General features: G+C 43.2%; 1 protein-coding gene and 1 long non-coding RNA gene across 3 annotated transcripts; one reads left to right on the forward strand and one right to left on the reverse strand.

Annotated features, from left to right (window-relative positions):
* Positions 1–8,931: 8,931 nt before the first annotated feature.
* Positions 8,932–10,931, reverse strand: LOC125527116 (serine carboxypeptidase 1-like). The gene is made up of 7 exons (XM_087522868.1): positions 10,421–10,931; positions 10,082–10,344; positions 9,768–10,013; positions 9,534–9,643; positions 9,368–9,454; positions 9,171–9,279; positions 8,932–9,093 (listed from the first exon to the last, which is right to left on the reverse strand). Exons 1-7 carry the CDS (start codon positions 10,929–10,931, stop codon positions 8,932–8,934), a joined length of 1,488 nt encoding a protein of 495 aa, XP_087378994.1.
* Positions 10,932–17,808: 6,877 nt separating this feature from the next.
* Positions 17,809–19,102, forward strand: LOC147971850 (uncharacterized). 2 transcript variants are annotated; one of them, XR_015603344.1, is made up of 3 exons: positions 17,809–17,898; positions 18,020–18,146; positions 18,268–19,102. It is a non-coding gene; the product is annotated as an uncharacterized LOC147971850 (long non-coding RNA). The 2 variants fall into 2 exon arrangements; XR_015603343.1 differs by having other exon boundaries at positions 18,020–19,102.
* Positions 19,103–19,546: the final 444 nt, after the last annotated feature.

The following is a 19,546-nucleotide window of genomic DNA, read 5'->3' on the forward strand; positions in this document are numbered from 1 at the left end:
CGAGGGTCGTCGAGGGGTCGAGAGAACTAAATAAGAAGAAGAAGAGGAGAGGAAGAAGAGGAGAGGAAGAAGAGGAGAAATAAATAAGAAGAAGAAAAAAGAAGAAAAAGAAGAGGAGAAGAAGAAAGGGATAGTGGAGAAGAAGAGAAAATAGAATATATTCTATTTTCTCTTCTTCTCCACTATTCCTTTCTTCTTCTCCTCTTTTTTTTCTTCTTTTTTTCTTCGATCTTCTCCTCTAGCTATTCCTTTCTTCTTCTCCTCTTTTTTTCTTCTTCTTCTTCTTCTTCTTCTTCTTAATTTTTATCGGGAACGAGGGTGTCGAGGATCGCCGAGGGGTCGAGGATCGGGAACTAGGGTAGAGGGTCGAGGGTCGTTAAGGGGTCAAGGGTCGAGGGTTTCAGGGTCGAGGGTTCGAGGGTTCGAGGTTTCTATAGGGTCGAGGGTCGAGGGTTCCAGGGTCGTCTAGGGGTCGAGGGTTCCAGGGTCGTCGAGGGTTCGAGGGGTCGAGGATCGCCGAGGGGTCGAGAGAGGTTTCCTAGTGTCAAAGTATTGAAGAAATCCATGGCTTCATCATTAGCCGGAAGTAACCAGGGCATGACGAAGTCCTCCAAAATTATTTTGGAATGGTGTCCCGGATAGGATAATTTGCCTTTTTGTATGAATTTCAGCAAAGGCCTTCCAAATAACGATATTTGGAAGGTTCTTGCTGAACTTTGTACCAAAAAGCGAATTATCCTATCTAGGACTCCGTTCCAAAATAACTTTGGAGAGCTTCGTACCATCATGCACATGTTACTTTCGCCTAATGATGAAGACATGGTTTTGTTGAATCCTTTGACACTACGCAACCTCCCGACCCCTCGGCGATCCTCTCGAACATGAGAGGAAGAAGAGGATCGCCGAGGGGTCGAGGGGTCGAGGATCGCCGAGGGGTCGAGAGAGGTTTCCTAGTGTCAAAGTATTGAAGAAATCCATGGCTTCATCATTAGCCAGAAGTAACCAGGGCATGACGAAGTCCTCCAAAATTATTTTGGAATGGTGTCCCGGATAGGATAATTTGCCTTCTTGTATGAATTTCAGCAAAGGCCTTCCAAATAACGATATTTGGAAGGTTCTTGCTGAACTTTGTACCAAAAAGCGAATTATCCTATCTAGGACTCCGTTCCAAAATAACTTTGGAGAGCTTCGTACCATCATGCACGTGTTACTTTCGCCTAATGATGAAGACATGGTTTTGTTGAATCCTTTGACACTAGGCAACCTCCCGACCCCTCGGTGATGCTCTCGAACATGAGAGGAAGAAGAGGATAAAAAAATAAGAGGAAGAAGAAGAAAAAAAAGAGGAGAAGAAAGAATAGAGGAGAAGAGAAAGAATAGAGGAGTTCTTCTCCTCTATTCTTTCTTCTCCTCTTTTTTTCTTCTTCTTCCTCTTTTTTTTATCGGGAACGGGGGTCGTCGAGGGACATAGATGTAGTGTCGTCATTGTCGATATATACCCCCTCCCGATAGCTTACTATGATTAGGTAGCTAGTTCTACGTTTGGCACTAATATATCCATCTATCATGTTTGAATAATAATTGCCATGTTGTAAATATTTGTAGAAACTATGGACACCGCCCTAGACGAAGCAAAAGAAGCGTTGTTGAGGGACATAATCGCAGAAGGAAGTGATGCCGTCTCGTTGTTTCTCAACGAAACCGATGGTCTGGAAGGAGAGGGTGAACAAGCTGGCTACGGTGACCTAATGCCGGTGCAGGAAGAAGAACATGAGGACGGCTCCGGTGACCCAATGCCGGTGCAAGAAGGAGACCGTGATGACGGCTCCGGTGACCGAATCGAGTCCGGCCAGGTATATATATTAGTTAAGCCTGTGCTGACTAGCTGATTGATGCATTCATTGTTTTGGTATGTACACATATTAATTAAGTCTTTGTTCTTTTTTCTAGCCCTCCGGATCGAGCACAACTTCGGTAAAGAGACGAGGCCCGAAGAAAAAGTTGAGCTCGGATGAAAAGTTTGAGATCATAGCAATCGCGCCCGACGGCCAACCGATTGAACCCCTCCGGACAAAGAGCGCATTTGTTGCTCAGTGCGGGGTTCTGGTTAGGGACAAGATCCCGATAAGCATCCAGCAATGGTTTAAGCCGGCTACAGAAGACCCTGAGGTGTCTTATGTCAATGATGCAGAAAAATGATCTTTGGACTGAGCTGAAGTCAAATTTCACCCTACCGCCAGAGGATAATCCAGAGAACCCAGTTAAAGAGAAATTAATCAAGTCTTTTGCTCTTAAGAGGATGGCAGAACTATTCTGGAGGTGGAAGAAAGAGCTGAATAAGTTTGTCGAAAATAATGAGACACCAGAATTCAAGGGCAGATATGAGAAGATCAGAGATCACTGGCCCGCATTTGTGGCCCACAAGACATCGGAAAAGAGTAAGAAGATGTCGGCGACAAACAAGCAAAATGCTGCGAAGAAGATGCTTCACCATCGCACGGGGTCAGGTGGCTACCTCGTAGCCCGGCCTAAGTGGGCCAAGACTGAGAATGATCTGGTTGATAAAGGGATCAAACCAGAGACAATTAGCTGGCCAGACCGTTGCTGGACTTGGTTCTTCGGGGCTGGCAGAACCTTGGACCCTGTAACAGGGAAGTGCATTTGGACGAACGATCAAATGGACATACCAGTCAGGAAGCTTAAGCAGTATATCGAAGCAGCGCAGCAAGGGAAGTTCTTTCCAGACAAAGAGAACGATGAGCTCACAATGGCCCTCGGGAATCCTGAGCACCCTGGACGGACACGAGGCACGCCAGGCTCCATTCCGTGGAAGGTTGGGTTTCCGGACGCAGGCGGTTACAAATCCCATGAGAGGAGGAAAAAAGTGCAGCAGACCCAAATGCAGGCGCTGCAAGCAAGGGTAGACGCGATAGAGGAACGAGAAGCAAATCGCGGCAAACGTACTGCCGAAGCCTCCCCGAAGCTACCCCGCCATCTCAGCGTAGAAGCAGCGTGGCTTCCACCGAGCTGCTTCAGCCGGAGCATGCCTTGATGGCTCCTGCCAGCTATCCCGTGGATGCTATCACGGAGTCTCAAAATTGCCACCTTATGACGCAATGGATGAATTTGAAGGTCAAGGCGGCTGTTGGCTCTGTTTATCCTACTGAACCCGGCGCAACTTTTCACTGCCGGCCGATTCCAGAAGGATATGCTAGGGTGATGGTGGATGAAATAACGGAGGGATTTGAGGACCTCCAGCTTGACCACCCTACCGGTGAAGGGGAGACTCGGCTGGGGTCTGCTCTAAAGACTCCATGCCTATGACGGAAGGAGCTCATCAACCTTCCGAACTGGACGCCTCCGCCTCCTCCTCCTCCTCCGGCGAGTCAGGGCACTCCGCCTCCTCCACCGCCTCCTCCTCCGACGAGTGATGATCAGGGACCTCGGCAGGCTCCTTCTCCGGCGCATGGCGGCACTCCGCCTCCTTCTCCGCCTGCGCCGACGCGCCCGAGCAGCCAGCCTCCTCCTTCTCCGCCTCGTCAGCAAGGGCGGAAGAGACCTGCCGCCGCTCCAGCTGCTCCGACGCGTCGTAGTCCTTCTCCTCCGCCTCGTAAGCAAGTAAAGAAGACAACCGCTCCGTCTGCTCGGTCGGCGTCTAGCAGTACAACCAGAGGCGGGAGGACATACAGATTCGGTCCTTCTCTGAAGACTCCAGAGAAGTTACCATATGAGAGGACCCCGGAGGAGAATGCCGAGATCGCGCGAACCGAAGTGGATGACTGGTTTCAAGGGTTGAGAGCAAAGAGACATCCACCTCCGAAGGAGAAGGTAGATCCGGTGAAAGTGAAGCGCGCTCTGGCTGCCCTGGCAAAACCATCCAAGTCTCCGCCGAAAGGCAACTATGAACGCATTATTGCAAAGACATGGGCCGAAGCGGAGCGGTCGGGAAGTACAGTCAGTGATCAAAGGCTGAAAGAACGACGAGCAGCTGGGAAACAAATTGCCCATCTCGGCGAACAAGCGAAGCAAACGTGCCCCCCCCCTCAAGGTGCCTAGCGACATCGTCGATCCGGGGATGGTGCCCGGTTATGGCAATATTGACGATTACCTGCCCGACGATGTACATTATGATACCATGGAGGTGCAGATACACAGATACGAGTACGGGAAGCCTCTCGTCAAAGATGAAAAATCTTTAACAACGATGATGCGAAGATTACATGATTGGTACTTGAAAATCTGCAGAGAGTCTGGGGGGAGGAGTACTTTGTATGCGAGAGTTAAACCGGAGCATGACCTCGTTGGAATTGAACTGTTGCCTATTCCATTTAAGGAGTTCTATCAGTTTTTCAATCAATTGGCCGTCGATAAAACAACGATCACCTGCTACTGTCTGTAAGTACTACTACTTCTGTCATTAAGTCTCTCTATATAGCTCATCTCTTTCATTGCATGTATTTATAATTATCCTCACTATATTATGCAGAATGAAGATCGCCGAATTGAAGAAAAGACAAATCGGTGATATTGGGTTCATTAACACATATCTCATAGATGCAACTGAGGTTCAACATCGTCCCGGAGATACCGAGGCCAACTTGCTACGATCATTCAAAAAAATGAAAACAAAGATATAATACTCTTTCCATACAACTTCAAGTGAGTGTTACTGTCTTGTGCATATTCGGTTTCCCTTATATATTAGTCCAGGTTATAGTAATGTAATTGATGAGTTATGCATGCGTGTGCAGCTTTCACTATATTCTCCTAGAGATTAGGCTTGAGCAGGGAGTAGTAACCATCTTGGACTCTAAACGAAAAGATCCCCAGGAGTATGCGGACATGACTGAAATCCTCAAGAAGTAAGTTAAATCGATCATTATCCACCATATCAGCAACTTTGTTCATTTCCTGATATCAAGTAATTGTTTTCTTTGTCCAGCAGGGTTTGGAGAAAATTCACCAGAACAGTTCCGGGACTGCCGAAGGAGCTGGAATTTAGACACCCGAAAGTAAGTACTATAGTAGCATGTTCCGCGCATCTCCTAGTGATTCAAGCGCTAGTTTCATCAATACCATTTAGCATTCTTGCTTATCAGTTTGATTGACCTCTATTTCTTGTAAAGTGGTTGTGGCAGGAAAAAGGGAATGATTTCTGTGGATACTACGTCTGCGAGTCCATCCGCCACACGACCTGTGAACGGGGCGGGTACTCTGACGAACAATATGAAGTACGTAAATAACAACATTCACAATTTTATTTTATTACCATCATTTGTATTGAATTTCATTCATTCATATATATATGTATTGACCCCCTTCTTCAAATTAAATGTTTCGGAAGCGGGATGAACTCCTAGCACCAGCTCGCATGCGAGCAATTCAAGAGGAATTGGCGGCATTCTTTCTTGACCAAGTGATCGCTGAAGACGGAGAATACTATGTGGACCATGAGTCCGTATGATTATATTTGTAAGAGATAATTATTGTATATATGTAGCCGGTAGTGTCGGATAGATATACGAGAACTTGTTGTTCGACCAATCTCTCGGAGAAGGAGAGGTGGTCGATATCACTTCTCTCTGTATGCATATATGTTCATGACGATCTTCTGTTTCCTTCGTTTGCTTACTAGCTAACTAGCATGTCTAGTCCTCTCTATACGTATGTATAGTACGTAGCGTCGACCAAGCACGGACATAAGAGAGGACACTTCTAACCCCCCAAAACCCCCAAACCCCCCCCCCTTTCAAAAAAAACAAAAACCCCAGCCACAGAAATGCTGACGCGTGGATGCCTATTGGTCCCGGTTGGTGCCACCAACCGGGACCAAAGGGTCTCCTGCCTGGGCTCTGCGCACTGCCCACGTGGAGGCCCATCAGTCCCGGTTCTGGATTGAACCGGGACTAAAGGTACAGGGCATTAGTACCGACACTTTAGTCCCGGTTCAGGAACCGGGACTAAAGGCCCTTACAAACCGGGACTATAGGCCCTTTTTCTACCAGTGGACGTGGGCGGCAGCCGTCAGTAATGGGAGATCGTCAGCGGGAAAGCTCGGTCGTGTCAGGGTGGCATCGTCGGATAGTGCCTCGCCTATAGTCACCTCCTCCGTCAACTGAACTCCTGTCGGCTTGCAAATATAATTTGCCAAGTAAATCTGCAGTTAAAATTATAGACCTAGGCACTGAGAATTGAGCGATGATTTTAAAATAGTCAGATACATACTTTCGAAAAGCTTGTTTGTTGAGGAGTTTTTTTTCGAAAATGAGGAATATCCCCGGCCTCTGCATCTCTTGATGCACACAGCCATATTATTAAAAATCCAAGATCCCAACAGGGTCTGAAACGGTCTTACAAATCTCAAACAAACAAGAAAGATATGCCACAGCCGGTGAAAATAGGTTAAGATGACTAAACACTTGCCGAAAAATAAACCCTTCTAAAAGAAAGCTCAAATTTATCAAGCAGCCCAAAAAAGAATCCTTATAAAATATATTAAGTCATATTTTGTGTCATAAGATCAATCATACATTTGATGTGCATTTAATTTCTATAGGAATAGCCCACATGAAAAAAATGCAACTTGAAAACTATACTGTTAAATAATTAGATGTGTGAATGTATATATAACTAATTTATTTCCAAAGAGTACACACTTGACTATTCCTAAAAAAACACTTGAGGCATGAGACTACATTATCCAAGATACTCCAAAGTCATTATCATTTTAGCTTATTCGCGAGTATGGATGCCAAGATTTATTTCCAGGGAAAGTATACATGCAAAATATCTCTTCAAAACCTACACAAACTTCAACGTACCAAAAAAATTTCGCAGGGAGAATTGCAGCAAACTAAAGGACAGTACCAAATTATTCAATGTATTGTTGTCAACAGTAAGAAAAGTTATCAATACAAATTATGATCAAAATTATTTTTTTTAAGAGCATACCTTTGTCTTGAGAGCAGTGAGCCGACCAAGAATATCCTATGTCTACACGATTGAAATTGATCATCATTTTTTTGTGTTGCAACATATGCTAGCTAGCATAAACTGAAAAACAATATCCAGAGGCTGACGGTGGCAATATCAAACTCTACATCTAGTAGCCTAATATATAATGTTTATGATCATCTACCAAAGTAGAAACGCACAATAGAAATTAACAGGAAACAGCCAAAGCTACACGACGATATAAAATGAGAAGGAACAACCTGTACTATTTTTGTGGTAATGAAAGAGATAGTGCTCCAAAATTAACAGGAAACACCCAAAGCTGCACAGCGACATAGAAGTGATAATGAAAGAGATCATATGAAAACTAATTAATCTCCCGTGCCACTGCTTCATTTTCCATCTATCCAGCTTGGTGTTGCAGGTTATCACGACAAGAAGGATCAATCCAGTAGCCAGCTTTGTGCATGTACCAGGGAGCAGATCGATCTTTTTCTCACATATCTCGCTCCCCGTACAAGGTTTCAGCACCTCACATAGGAAGCAAACATAGGCAGGCAGTAGCACAAAAGGCAGTCTCTCACTTTTTCTCTTCAGCAGCAGCAAACATAGGCAGGCAGTAGCACAAAAGACAGTCGTGGTCTGGAGCGACCTAGCCGGCGACACGTACAACGCCAATGCCTCCGCCGTCAACTGTTGTCTGTGACTTCGCCAGGAGCCGGGAGCCTGGAACCTGGGAACATGCACGCCGCCTCCCACACAGGTTGTGCACACCGCCCACGTCTAGCTAGTGCGCCGCTGTTCTGCATCGCATCTGAGCCGGTGTCGGCCAGGTCGATCTTCTTGTCAAGCGTGTTGGGCCTAGAGGATGACAGGGAGAGCCGAAGAGAGTAGAGAGTCGAGTTCTGATATGTAGCTTTCCGTCTCCATTGACGGTGTCAGGGAGGTGCGGGCTCATGGAGATCGCGTCGGAGGCCGCGGGGGGGGGGGGGGGGGGGGGGGGGGGGGGGGGCGCTAAGCTCCTTTAAGACGGCACAACGGCGAGACAACTGCTAGGCGAAGCGGGTTTTCCTTAGGAGTTAGAGCAGCCCCGGCCGTGGTTTATGTCGTCATGATCGGCGGCTAGCGGAACTAAAATTCGTGATGCCGATCGTTGCTTGCGTTCGTCCTATTCTTCTTTTTTTATAGGGAATCCTATTCTCCTTTTGTTACATACGTTCATGGTTGTTTGCAGTTTCCCACGCGGACACGGTTTAGGTTTGAGATCTTTGTTGGCCTTCTGGAGTGCAGGTGCAAAGCCCAGGGAAAGGCCCAGCCGAGCGATGGACACATCGGGGAAAACTCGTGGAAAGATTAGACGTACGGCGACTGGACCTCTTTTTTGTACCATGACGTGATGAGGTGGGACTGCTTACTAATATGAGAACCCTAAATTATGACCAACACCAATGCTAGCTCTTCTGGTTGCATTAACACAAAATCTAACGAATATAAATATGTGACAGATGAAGAACTATGAAAGCCTTCATCCTTTATTATTAGGTAAAGATGTATCTCAATAAGCACCAAAACTCCTTCCATATTGTACCTGCCTCTAATGAAGACAGTCTGGGTATCAATAGCCATAGAGCTTATAATTAGACCTAACATGTCGGCTAGAACCTTAGTCAGTATCTCATAACTGACATTGAGCAGACAGATGGGCATGAACTTCTGAAACTTTATTTAACCACGATAAGCAAAGTATAATGCACCCACAAAAAGACATAATGCATTACATTATTGAGTTGAAGAACGGCGTCTAACGGCCTTTGGACAACATACACAAGGTGGATGGATAAATCATCTTACAAAGAACTCCAAGATGTCATCAGGGACGTTATATGTCGCACTTAGTAAAAATAATATCCGGCTGGACTAATCGGTTTCCCCGGCCGGTTGAAAACTTATAGAACCGCCAGGACTGGCGGTGTATGCTCATGGGCGCCATACTGAGACCGCCGGTGGCAGAACACCTTTCATGAAGGAGTAGAAAAGAACAAGTGATCTCTTGGGCTGGAAGCTAGGGGCCATATGGCCAGCTCCTCGCACCGACGCAAACGTGAACCCTCCCTCGTATTGCTGAGCGTAGCCTCCAACCTATATTTGGCCATAATTCAGTTAGCACACAATCCAATCACAAGACCTAGATTAAGGGTTATTGCATATATTGTTACCTCGCTGTCAGGGGTGTACCATGGACGCCACGGTTTTGTGATTGCCAGATTGAGATCCTTGACAGAGTACCTCGTGGCGGTAATCGGGCACACATCGTCCATATCACCGCTGTCGTCGAATTAGCGATGATTTTATGATATAAGTGGCAGGAAAAAAAATCTTACTTTGGTGTCTCGAAGGTACTGCAAATGTTTACCTGTACAGCCAGACTCTTAACCCGTTGTCGACAAGCCAGGCAAGGGTTGGCACCATGGAAACCGGGGCATCGGTCCAGTGCAAGTTACTGTGGACAGAACAAGGTGGGGGTGAATATCCGGCTGGAAATATATATGCTAGGGTAAATAAGCAGGTGCGTTACTTACGCGCACTCTGACCACTTGGTGTTGGTTCGAACATGCATAGCCTTCTGCACCTTAGGATTATTGAAGTAGGCGGCGATGTAGGCCCCGATGCACGGATCATAGCCTGGTAACTGTCTCAATCACAGAAGCCAACTAATCAGCACTACAATCGATCAAATTTCTTAGTGAATAGTGATGGTGAGATTTCTAGAAGAGAAAGAATGTAGTATATTTGTTTCTTGTAGTAGTACGTACGTAGCTGCTGGAGTGGAGGCTCCCGTCCGGCGACTCGATGCAGACCGGGGCGTAGATGTTGTATCGGTCGATGTCGCCGATTTTGAACGACTTCTTGGCCTCGCCGCACGCTGTGCCCTCGAACCGCCCGAAGCTGCAGTGCTCGCTGATGTTGCCCCACACCTCGTCCGAGATCACTCCGTGGTTCCACAAGAACTCGTACGATCCCTTTGTGTTCATGTAGTCATCGAGGTACGGGTTGCCAACCTGCAGAAATAAACCCTTTATGTCAGATCAAAGCTCGCAACGCCGGCGGACATGATCAGGCAACTTACGAAGATGCCCTTGAGGTTCACGTCTGTGAGACCGAATTCGGCGAGGGCGACGATGACGGTGGCGAGCTGGGGGACGTAGTGCCCGCTGTAGCTCTCGCCGGCGATGTAGAAGTCGCGGCCCTTGTACTCGGGGAACCTCTCCAGCCAGTTGAGCAGGAAGAGGTAGGCGTCCACCGCGGTCCCCGCGTCGCCGCTCTCCACCGAAGCGTTCGAGTAGGAGAACCCGACGCCCGCCGGCGACTCCAGGAAGATCACATTCGCCACTGCACGACACCACAAGCCATCAGCTGAGATCACAGCGTGCATGAGGTTGTAAGAGAGGGTCCGCCGGTCACGCACCATTGTTCCAGGCATGCCTGTTTCGGCTCAGGGTCTTCCCGTCGGGGTTCACACGGAACGGGCCGAGCTCCGCCATGGCGCCGGCGCCGAGCGACGAGCACCCGGGCCCGCCGTTGAGCCAGAGCACGAGCGGCTTGGAGGAGGCCTCGTAGGGGGCCTCCACGAAGTAGTAGAAGAGCGCGCGGCCGTACTCCTCGCTCACCGTGACGTAGCCGGAGTACTGGTCGAAGTTGACGCGCGGGGGCTGGCCGGGCAGCGCCTCGATCCTGTCGGCCTCCCTGGTGCCCGCCGGCGGGCTGTCGCACTTGGTGGGCAGGTGGCGGAAGCTGCTGGCCGGGTCGGCCCACGTGTCCGGCTCCGCCGGCCCGCTGGCGCGCTTCTGGGCCCTCGATTCGATGAAGGCCCTCAGCACGTCCTTCTGCTGCAGGGTCACCGCCGCGTTCGCCAGCGATGATGCGCCCAGTACGATCGCCAGTACCACTGCCGCGTAGTACATGGTATGGTTCCTCATCGTAATCTGCGACGGGTGGTGACTTGCTGAGGATACGTAGATCGTTTTGGTGTTTTTATACTGGTATATGGACTTGTCAGGGGGAGCGGCAAAGCTACCACGAAACAGTTTATGTATTTCGGGCATTCCAAGATACATGCATCATATCGATGTTTGACTGAGCTCAACAATGCTATATTCCAGAGATCATTTTCGTTCCATAGTGCCGGACATTGTGAGCGTACGGCAATGAAGTCGACATCGAAATTATTTCCTGACGACGCCGTCGATGCCGAGGTGACATCTCTAGGCAACAGTCCAAACGATGAGACCGAGGTGACCAACTGTCCGCCGGTGCAATGGTTCATATTTTTACTCCTTTGTTTTTATTTACTCACATATTAGCTTTAGAAAAATTCACCAAATTTATAGAATATAATATAAACAATTACATCAACAAATAAATATGGTGTGAAAATATATTCGTTGATACATCCGAAAGTATTGATTTGGTATTGTAGAAACTTTCTATAAACTTGATCAAAATTTACAAAACTTGACTCAAAACAAACCAAAATGCGGTGCAAATAAAAATAGAGGGGGTATTCTTTTTAAATTGTGAATCATGGTTCATACTTCATGGACCATCATCACCTATACAGAGCACTTGGGCTACAAGTTCTGGACTAGCCAAAATATGTGTCATTTGTGTTTTGGAAATAAGGACACTGGAAGTACAAGACCGTATCCCTCGGGATCCCTATACCCCGTGTAGGTCGCTAGGTAGCGAGCAATCGCGTACCACCTATGATCGCGAGAGCTATATCTCACTTAATACCAAATGTTAGCTCGGCTCACTAGAAGAGTTTTTCTCCCCCATCGTAACAGACCCGGATCGCTTTGTTGCTTTTTTTTTCTCGTTCACTGGCTAGTTTCCATGTTTTTCCTTCGCTCGCTCATTGTAGTTTTGTTGGTTTTTTCTTCTTTGCTGCTTATTGGTTGGACTTGGCTAGTTTTCACTGGGTTTTTTGTGTGTGTGTGTTCTTTTACTGTTTTCTTTGGTTTTCACTTTTTTGGTGTATTGTCCTGCTGGTTTTTTGTTCTTTCTTCATCTGTGTTTTCTCTGTAGTTTTTTAATGGCTATTTCTTTTCTCTGTGAATTCTTTATGGTTTTCATGAGGTTTATTTTTTTCCTTTTAAATTTGGTTTGTTACTGTTTTCATTGGTTTTCTTCAGTTTTCAATATTTTTTCTTTAGTTTTATTTACAGTATTCTTAAGATTTTCTTGGTTTTTTTTTTCTGTTTCTATGTTTTTCTTTATCGTTTACTTTGTTTCTTTTGCTTCTTATTTTCTTCATTTTTGATTGGTTTTCTTTGTTTTTGTCGGCTTCCATTCATTTGCATTAGTATCCATGGGGTTTCTTTTCTTTATTTTCTTTGTTTTTCTTTTTGGCTTTTATTGTGTTACTTTGTTTATTTGTCGACTTTTATGGGTTTCTTTTTTGTTCAACACAAGTCTATTTTTTTAATGTGCATTCAAAAAAATTTTGTATACGGCAGAAACATATTTTATATACATGCTTAACATGTTTGAAAAAACATTACTAAATTTTTCATAAAAAATAGAGATTTATTTACTTTTTCCATAAAAATTGTATACTTTTGGTATATGATTACAAATATATTATTTAATACAGGTTTCAAAAACTTCAAATACAAGATTAACAATTTGTAATACAATTTTAACATAGTTCGATACACAGTGAATATTTTTATAAGGGCACTAAACATTTTTTCATGCACAATGTACAATTCCGGTATACATATGGAACCTTTTTATACATGTTTTTCCATTTTTTAAATACAGAATGAACTTTAAAAAAGTTGATGTCTACTTTTATTTTAATGTATGCTGTACACGTTTCGTATACACCAGGAAAAATTTTATACACGTTAAACATGTTTTAGTTACATGATGATAAATATTGTTAGTACACATTGTATTTCTCTATATATATTTTTCGCATATATGACAAATAGATTTTTTTTACACATTTAACATTTTCAACTGGTTGATTAAAATCTTATAATACTTGATTAGACAATCAAATAACTGATTAACATTTTTTAAATACATGATCAAAATTTTCATAAATTTTGTATATTTATTGTATACATTTATCATATATATGGAAACATTGTTTTATACAAATATATCCATTTACATGCTCGATTAACATTTTTTTACACATTTAACATTTTCTGTAATGTATATTAAGATTATTTGGAACTATAAATAAAGTAAAAAATAAATTGAAGAAGGAAAAGTCAAAAAAAAAGTTGTGCCATGTGGCCTCACGCACACCTGGACAGTCCATCTTGGAGGAAATATCTGGTGCACCGGAGTTTGTGGTACTACCAGTGCACCGATCTCACATTGTGCTTTCAAAATGTTCAAAAAATTCTAAAAACAATTTAACACACTGATACAACATCAATGTACGTTGTTACAAAATTTCAAGTCAAAATTTGAAACATAACTTGAGAAACAAAAATGAAAAATTCAATACTGAATAGTACATAACATAACTTGGGCTTTAGATATGGCCCATTATCACACTGATGTCAAATTTGTCATTTTTGTATCTCAAAAAATATTTCAAATTTTTACACGAAATTTGGTGACATCATAAATTGATGTTGCGTTAATGTGCTAGATTTTTTAAAGAATTTTTAAAACATTCTATTGCATCCGGTGCACCGGTAGCACCACAAGTGCGGGTGCACCGGACACTTCATCTTGCGCTCGGCTACAGGCGAGCCTTCCCTACGTCTCGCTGCCGGCGAGACATAGGGGCATCCACTATTAATCGGTATGCAGAGATATATCGTGCCGGCCCAACTAAACATAGGGGCACCCACTAGTAGTAATCGCTATGCACCGATATAACGTGTCTGGTATTGCAGGTTTTTTCCTGTGTTTTTTCTTTCTTTTTTCTGGTTATTTATTTACATTTCATTTTTGTTTTCCTTTTCCTTTTTCTCTGCATTCTTACTTTTCAATTCATGCACAATTTTAATTGTGAACATTGTTTTATTCATCAATTTCAAAAATTGTTTGTTGAATTCAAAACTTGTTCGTTGAATTGAAAATTTGTTCATCAGATTCAAAAAATTATGAAATTCCACAAAAAGCTTCCATTTCAACAAATTATTCATGGAATACAAAAGTTGTTCTTGAATTAAAAATATCATCAAATTTGAAAAATGTTCATCAGATTCAATTGTTTTTATCAAATACAAAAATGGTTATCATATTCAGATTTTTTAAAAAAATAGTGAATATTTTATAAATATTTGAAACATTTAATCGTCACAAAGTTCACACCATCTAAGTTCGACATATTTCAACGGAATAATGCCACAAATGGATGCCCAAAGGGTGAAATAAATTATACTAATGAGCCTCATGCATCACAAATCCAACTAGTATACGGCGCACCGGATCAGATGAGCAAATCCCGTGAGGCCATCTCCCACCGTTTGCACCCAAAAACCATGGGTGCTCACCCATCCTCCTTGCGAGCAAGGACCACATATGGATCCTTGATAGCCGTGATAGACACTTGGAAAATTTATTTAGCGGAAAATGCAATCATTACGAGAGTTCTAAATAGCCTAAAGTAAAGCACAAACTCCCGCACATATTGACTCTTTAACTTTGGATGAACCCATACTGACCAGTTTATAAACATATTCATCATACTACTCGTGGTGGAGGTAAATTAAAATCCATATGGTCAGAGTGCCATAATAGCTTGGCAAGTGGGCACTGAATAAATAGATGTTGAATCGGCTCCTCATTACCACAAAAGCAACACTTTCTGCATCCTTGCAAAAAAAAAATTTAGGCTATCTTTGGGTAGGATCATTTGTTTGTCAAGGTACCACATGAAATTTTAATTTTTAGCAAACTTTTAGCTTCCAAATGTATTTGTGATGGAAAGGTTTGCCATTATTGATGAGATCCATGTCCATAGATTTGACTTTGAAGACACCTCTTCCTCCCTGGGGGCATCGTCTTGAAGCCGGCCACAAGCTGGAGACCAGTGGATGGCAGCATCTTCGCCGCGTGATTTGCGGCATCTTTGCAGCGTAGTTTGCTGAGGCGGCCATTTCAAGGGTGCTGATTTCTGTTTGGCAACGATGATGGTGTCGAGAGGAGCTTTGGTCACGGCTCGGGCTTCGGTAGTCGGATCTTCCCGGTATGTCCGAGGTGCTCTTACGTTGGTTGCTTGGTTGCTTTGAAGTCGGAGCTGCGATGGAGTGTGCCCATGCGGTGACGATGACAGGTGCTCGGTGGTCGGTTACGGAGGGCACGGTCGGCGCAAGTCCGTCATATTTCCCTTGTAATGATCGTCGTCGGAGTCGGAGATGTCGGTTGTTCGCGCGCCTGGCCTTCTGTTGGCATGCACCGTCATGGTTTCTGTGCATCTGTTTGTACCTCTGTGATCCCATGTTGGTGGCCAGGTTGGCTGGTGGTACCCATGTTATGTGGGTTGGACTGTATAAGTTTTAGCCCGGTTTTCCGTCAATTAACCGGGCAATTCTCTCCTACTTAATCAATGAAAATGACAAGTCTTTTGCCTCGTTTCAAAAAAACCTGTGAAGACACCTGAAGGTGTCGATTTCAAACGGAATGTGTCTGGTTCATTTGTTAGGTTAACCATGATCAACCTTGTGACAAGATGTACATGTTAGATCCATTTATCATTGGTTATAGGCTACCAAAAAGAAATATTCAAGGGCGCATGGCTAAAAAGAGATAAAGCCGTGAGTACTGGATAGCTAGTGGGGTATCCCCACGATCTGTATTCCAAAAACCTAGTGGATAAGCCATTGGCTATCACAAAGGTTCCTCGGCGAATAAAGCCTTTTTCACCCTTAGCGAAATCTTTCCAAAAAATGTGAATCATTGAGTTTGGCAGCACCCCATAGATGGCTTTAGATTATAGGTAATTATTTCTAACCAGAACATGTCATACACCATCCTCCTTAAGTAACTTGTAAAGCCATTTTCTCAACAAGCACTTATTCTTAGTCTCAAGTTCCTCCCTGAGACCCAGTGGTCTTTCAGACGACATATGCCATTCCATCTTATGAGGTAATCAGATTGCCAAAAAGGCTGGATATGTGCAATCAAACATTTTCCTTACTCATTTGGGTATTTCAAAGAAGGATAACATGAACATAGGTAGACTCGTGAGAACGACATTTGTCAAGGTAAGCCTTGTCATATGACACATTAACTTTAGAGGTAATATCATCATTGGTGGTTAAACTTGTCACCAATGTTCACTTTAGTGTCTAAACTTGAAAAATACACCGAACTGGTTCTATAACTTGGCACGAGCATGCAAATATAATGTGCTGACGTTGCACCGTATTTTGATTAGCATTATGTATGTCTCCGTGACCAGGGAGGCCTACATGTCAGAATAAAGGGAAATAAGCCATAAAAACAGACAAAGACATGACTACTAAGTCAAGCTAGCTAACGCTTATCCTAACCAATGCACCACTTAGATTTTCTTGTCAACTAAGGATAATGACGCTCTATATTATAAAGGAACACACTAGTGTGCTTTAAATGGGTTGCTGTCTACGCGGCCCATGTTGCACGTGAAAGCTTTTTTTATTTTTAGAATTTCTGAAATGTACGTAAATTATCATCTTAAAAATGTACGTAAATTATAATGACAGTAAGAAATATAAAATCAAAACATTCATTTGTTAAAAATATTATACATACAAAAAGTAATTCATTTATAAAATGTTAAATAATTTTAAAAAGCTTTGACATCTTATTTTTGAGAAAATTATATAAATAAAATAATATTTATTACTATAAAAATAATTGTATCAATGATACAAATATTTCCAAATTACAACTAATAATTATTGTTTTAGTTATACAAAATATTTGAATAATCATGTGCACATTTTTATAATTCATAATATTGTCATTTAAGTATTTTGTGCAATTTAAAAATATTCATGATTATTTCATATTTCAAGTTTTGTAAATATATACATGTGACTAAATTTAGGTTATAGGGAAATTAAGAATATCTTCCACGAGGGAAAGCTATCACAAGTTAATATTGATAAAAATGTTTGCATCCATAATTTTGTACAATTTAAATATAAGCCAGGAGGTATAATTTTTGTACATTTACTAAACAATTGATAGTTTTGTATATACTAAATGTTTTCGATATGATCCACGTCTAAATAATGAGTACTTTACAAACTAAATTAACATTTTTGAAATAAATTATTTTATTTTTACGTATAAAATTTGTAAGACGCAAAAACTCAAAATTTATTTAATGTGATATTAGTTTACAAACTTTTTTACAAATTTCTAAAAAAATATATAATATGTGCGAATGGGCTGCATTGACTGCAACCCATTTAAAAGCGATGAACGTGTTCCTACACAAGACATTAACCATGTTATCGTTATTGGTCATGCAAAATTGTATAGCATTGTGGCCCGGGCAGACCTTTGCCAGCCCCACATTTCGAGTCATAGCGGTTGCAATTTTTTACATTATAATTCCTCTGTGCTGACATGTGGGGCCCACTAGTCATAAAGGTATATATATAGCAATCTGTGCATGCTAATCAAAATTGCCACGTCAGCACATTATACGTCTGCGGATTAGACTAGCACCGTATTTGCACGCTCGTGCCAAGTTCTCAGGGCCGGCCCTAGGCCATGGCGAGGAGTGCGACCACCTAGGGCCCAGCCTCAGCAGGGGCCCATACGCTGTGCACCTATATGCTATATACAATGTATATATTTCTGGAAAAATATACTAGTGCAGAAGAGCAGCAGACCTGGCCCATTTATCAAAAAGGAAACAAGTCACGCACAAACATCAATCCCTTCTCCTTCGCTGGCTCCTTGAATTACGCCTCGGTAGTCTCCCGTTCTTCATCTTCTTTACCAAAAATTGATTGCCCCGACTTCCTAAGAGGCCAGGCCCCAATTCCCCAAGTTAATCAATAAATTTCTTTGGTTCCTTGCATTCTATAAACAGCCCCAAGGGACCCCGACGGACCTGCAACGGCAGGGACGCGAGAGCAGCAACCTGCAGCATGGCCGTCCGAGCCGTGTTCATGGTGAAGGGCAGGCGGTGGAGATGTGAAGTCCAGGCACTATTCAAGGTAAGCACCGAAGCCATTGCTCATTCATATAATTTTTGGATTCCAATTCTTTGATCCTTGTCTGTTTATCTCAAGACGGTGCTACATCCTTTATTAGAAGATATTTTTGCGTCTATTATAGGGGCCCATTAGATGAAGCTCGCACAAGGGCCTCTAAGATCTTAGGGCCAGCCCTGCAAGTTCTAGAACCAGTTCTGCGTATTTTTCAAGTTCAGGCATCAAAGTGAACATTCGTGACAAGTTTAAGCACCACTCATGATATTACCTCTTAACTTTACTATCCAACATACCCGTTTTCTTCTCAAGATGGTCTTTGGTATCTGCCACACTCCTTGTTAAGAAGTCTAAGGAAATGCATTGCAATACGAAGATATTTGAATATAAAAGAGCCAGGCTCACAACCAAAGAGTTGTTTGTAATAATCCCCTTCCTCTTTTGCTTGTCTAAAGTAGAAGAGTTCACTCTTGCGGAAGTTATCTTTACACCAGGCAATAGTTCGAAGAGACAGAGAATCAATTTCATGTTTTTGGCCTTCTCATTATCATGTTCCATAAAGATGGTACTGTCATCAGCATATTGCAGGACCTATAGTCCACCATCCACTAGATGTAGAATAAGACCCATCACATGACCTGCTTCCTTAGCTCGGCTGATAAGCATTGCTAGAAGCAGGGCCGGCCCTGAGGGGGGGCAGGGGGGGCGGCCGCCCCAGGCCCCCGGGTAGGAAGGGGCCCCCGATTGATTTGGTTTCCCTATATACGTGTGATTGTTTAGCGGTCGATTGATTCTCCAAAAGGAAACAAAAATTAATTGATGGATTAGCACGCCGTGCAGTCTTCTCCGCTTAATACTCTTTCTACCCAATTGGCAACAAATCAGCCATGCCATGAATGACGGCGCCCCGCCCACTCGTCTAATTGTAATTTTTGGCTGCTAGGCGCCATTAGTGGAAGAAGGTAATGCGGTTTCCAGATTCCCATCAATCTTCTCTTCAACACAATTTTTTTTCTTTCTATTCTTGTTAGATCGTTCGTTTCCTGAAGATTATCCTCGTACATCTCTCTTTCTCACACTCCAGTTTCTTGTATTGATTGGGATTAGAAAACAGAAACTTGGACTTTTGTTCGTGACGCAGCAGAAAAATCTTGCGATTTCAATTTTTCTAGCCATCCAGGTACCTTGTTCCATGCCTTTCTTAGCACTTTTATTTAATTAGCAATACTCTTAATTTCTTGTATCATATGTTGTGTGGTGATTAGCAAGATGCTACCCAGAAAGAATCCATCTGATAATTGAGGAAAAATATGCATATGAGTTAGTTGAGTCCCACATGAGTTGTTGGCATTTTTTTAGAGCAGATACAAGTCCTCTACGGATTCCCTGCAAAAATAAAACAGTAT

Source organism: Triticum urartu, chromosome 5A, assembly GCF_056163025.1.
Source record: "Triticum urartu cultivar PI428250 chromosome 5A, HENAU_Tu73, whole genome shotgun sequence".
NCBI lineage: Eukaryota > Viridiplantae > Streptophyta > Magnoliopsida > Poales > Poaceae > Triticum > Triticum urartu.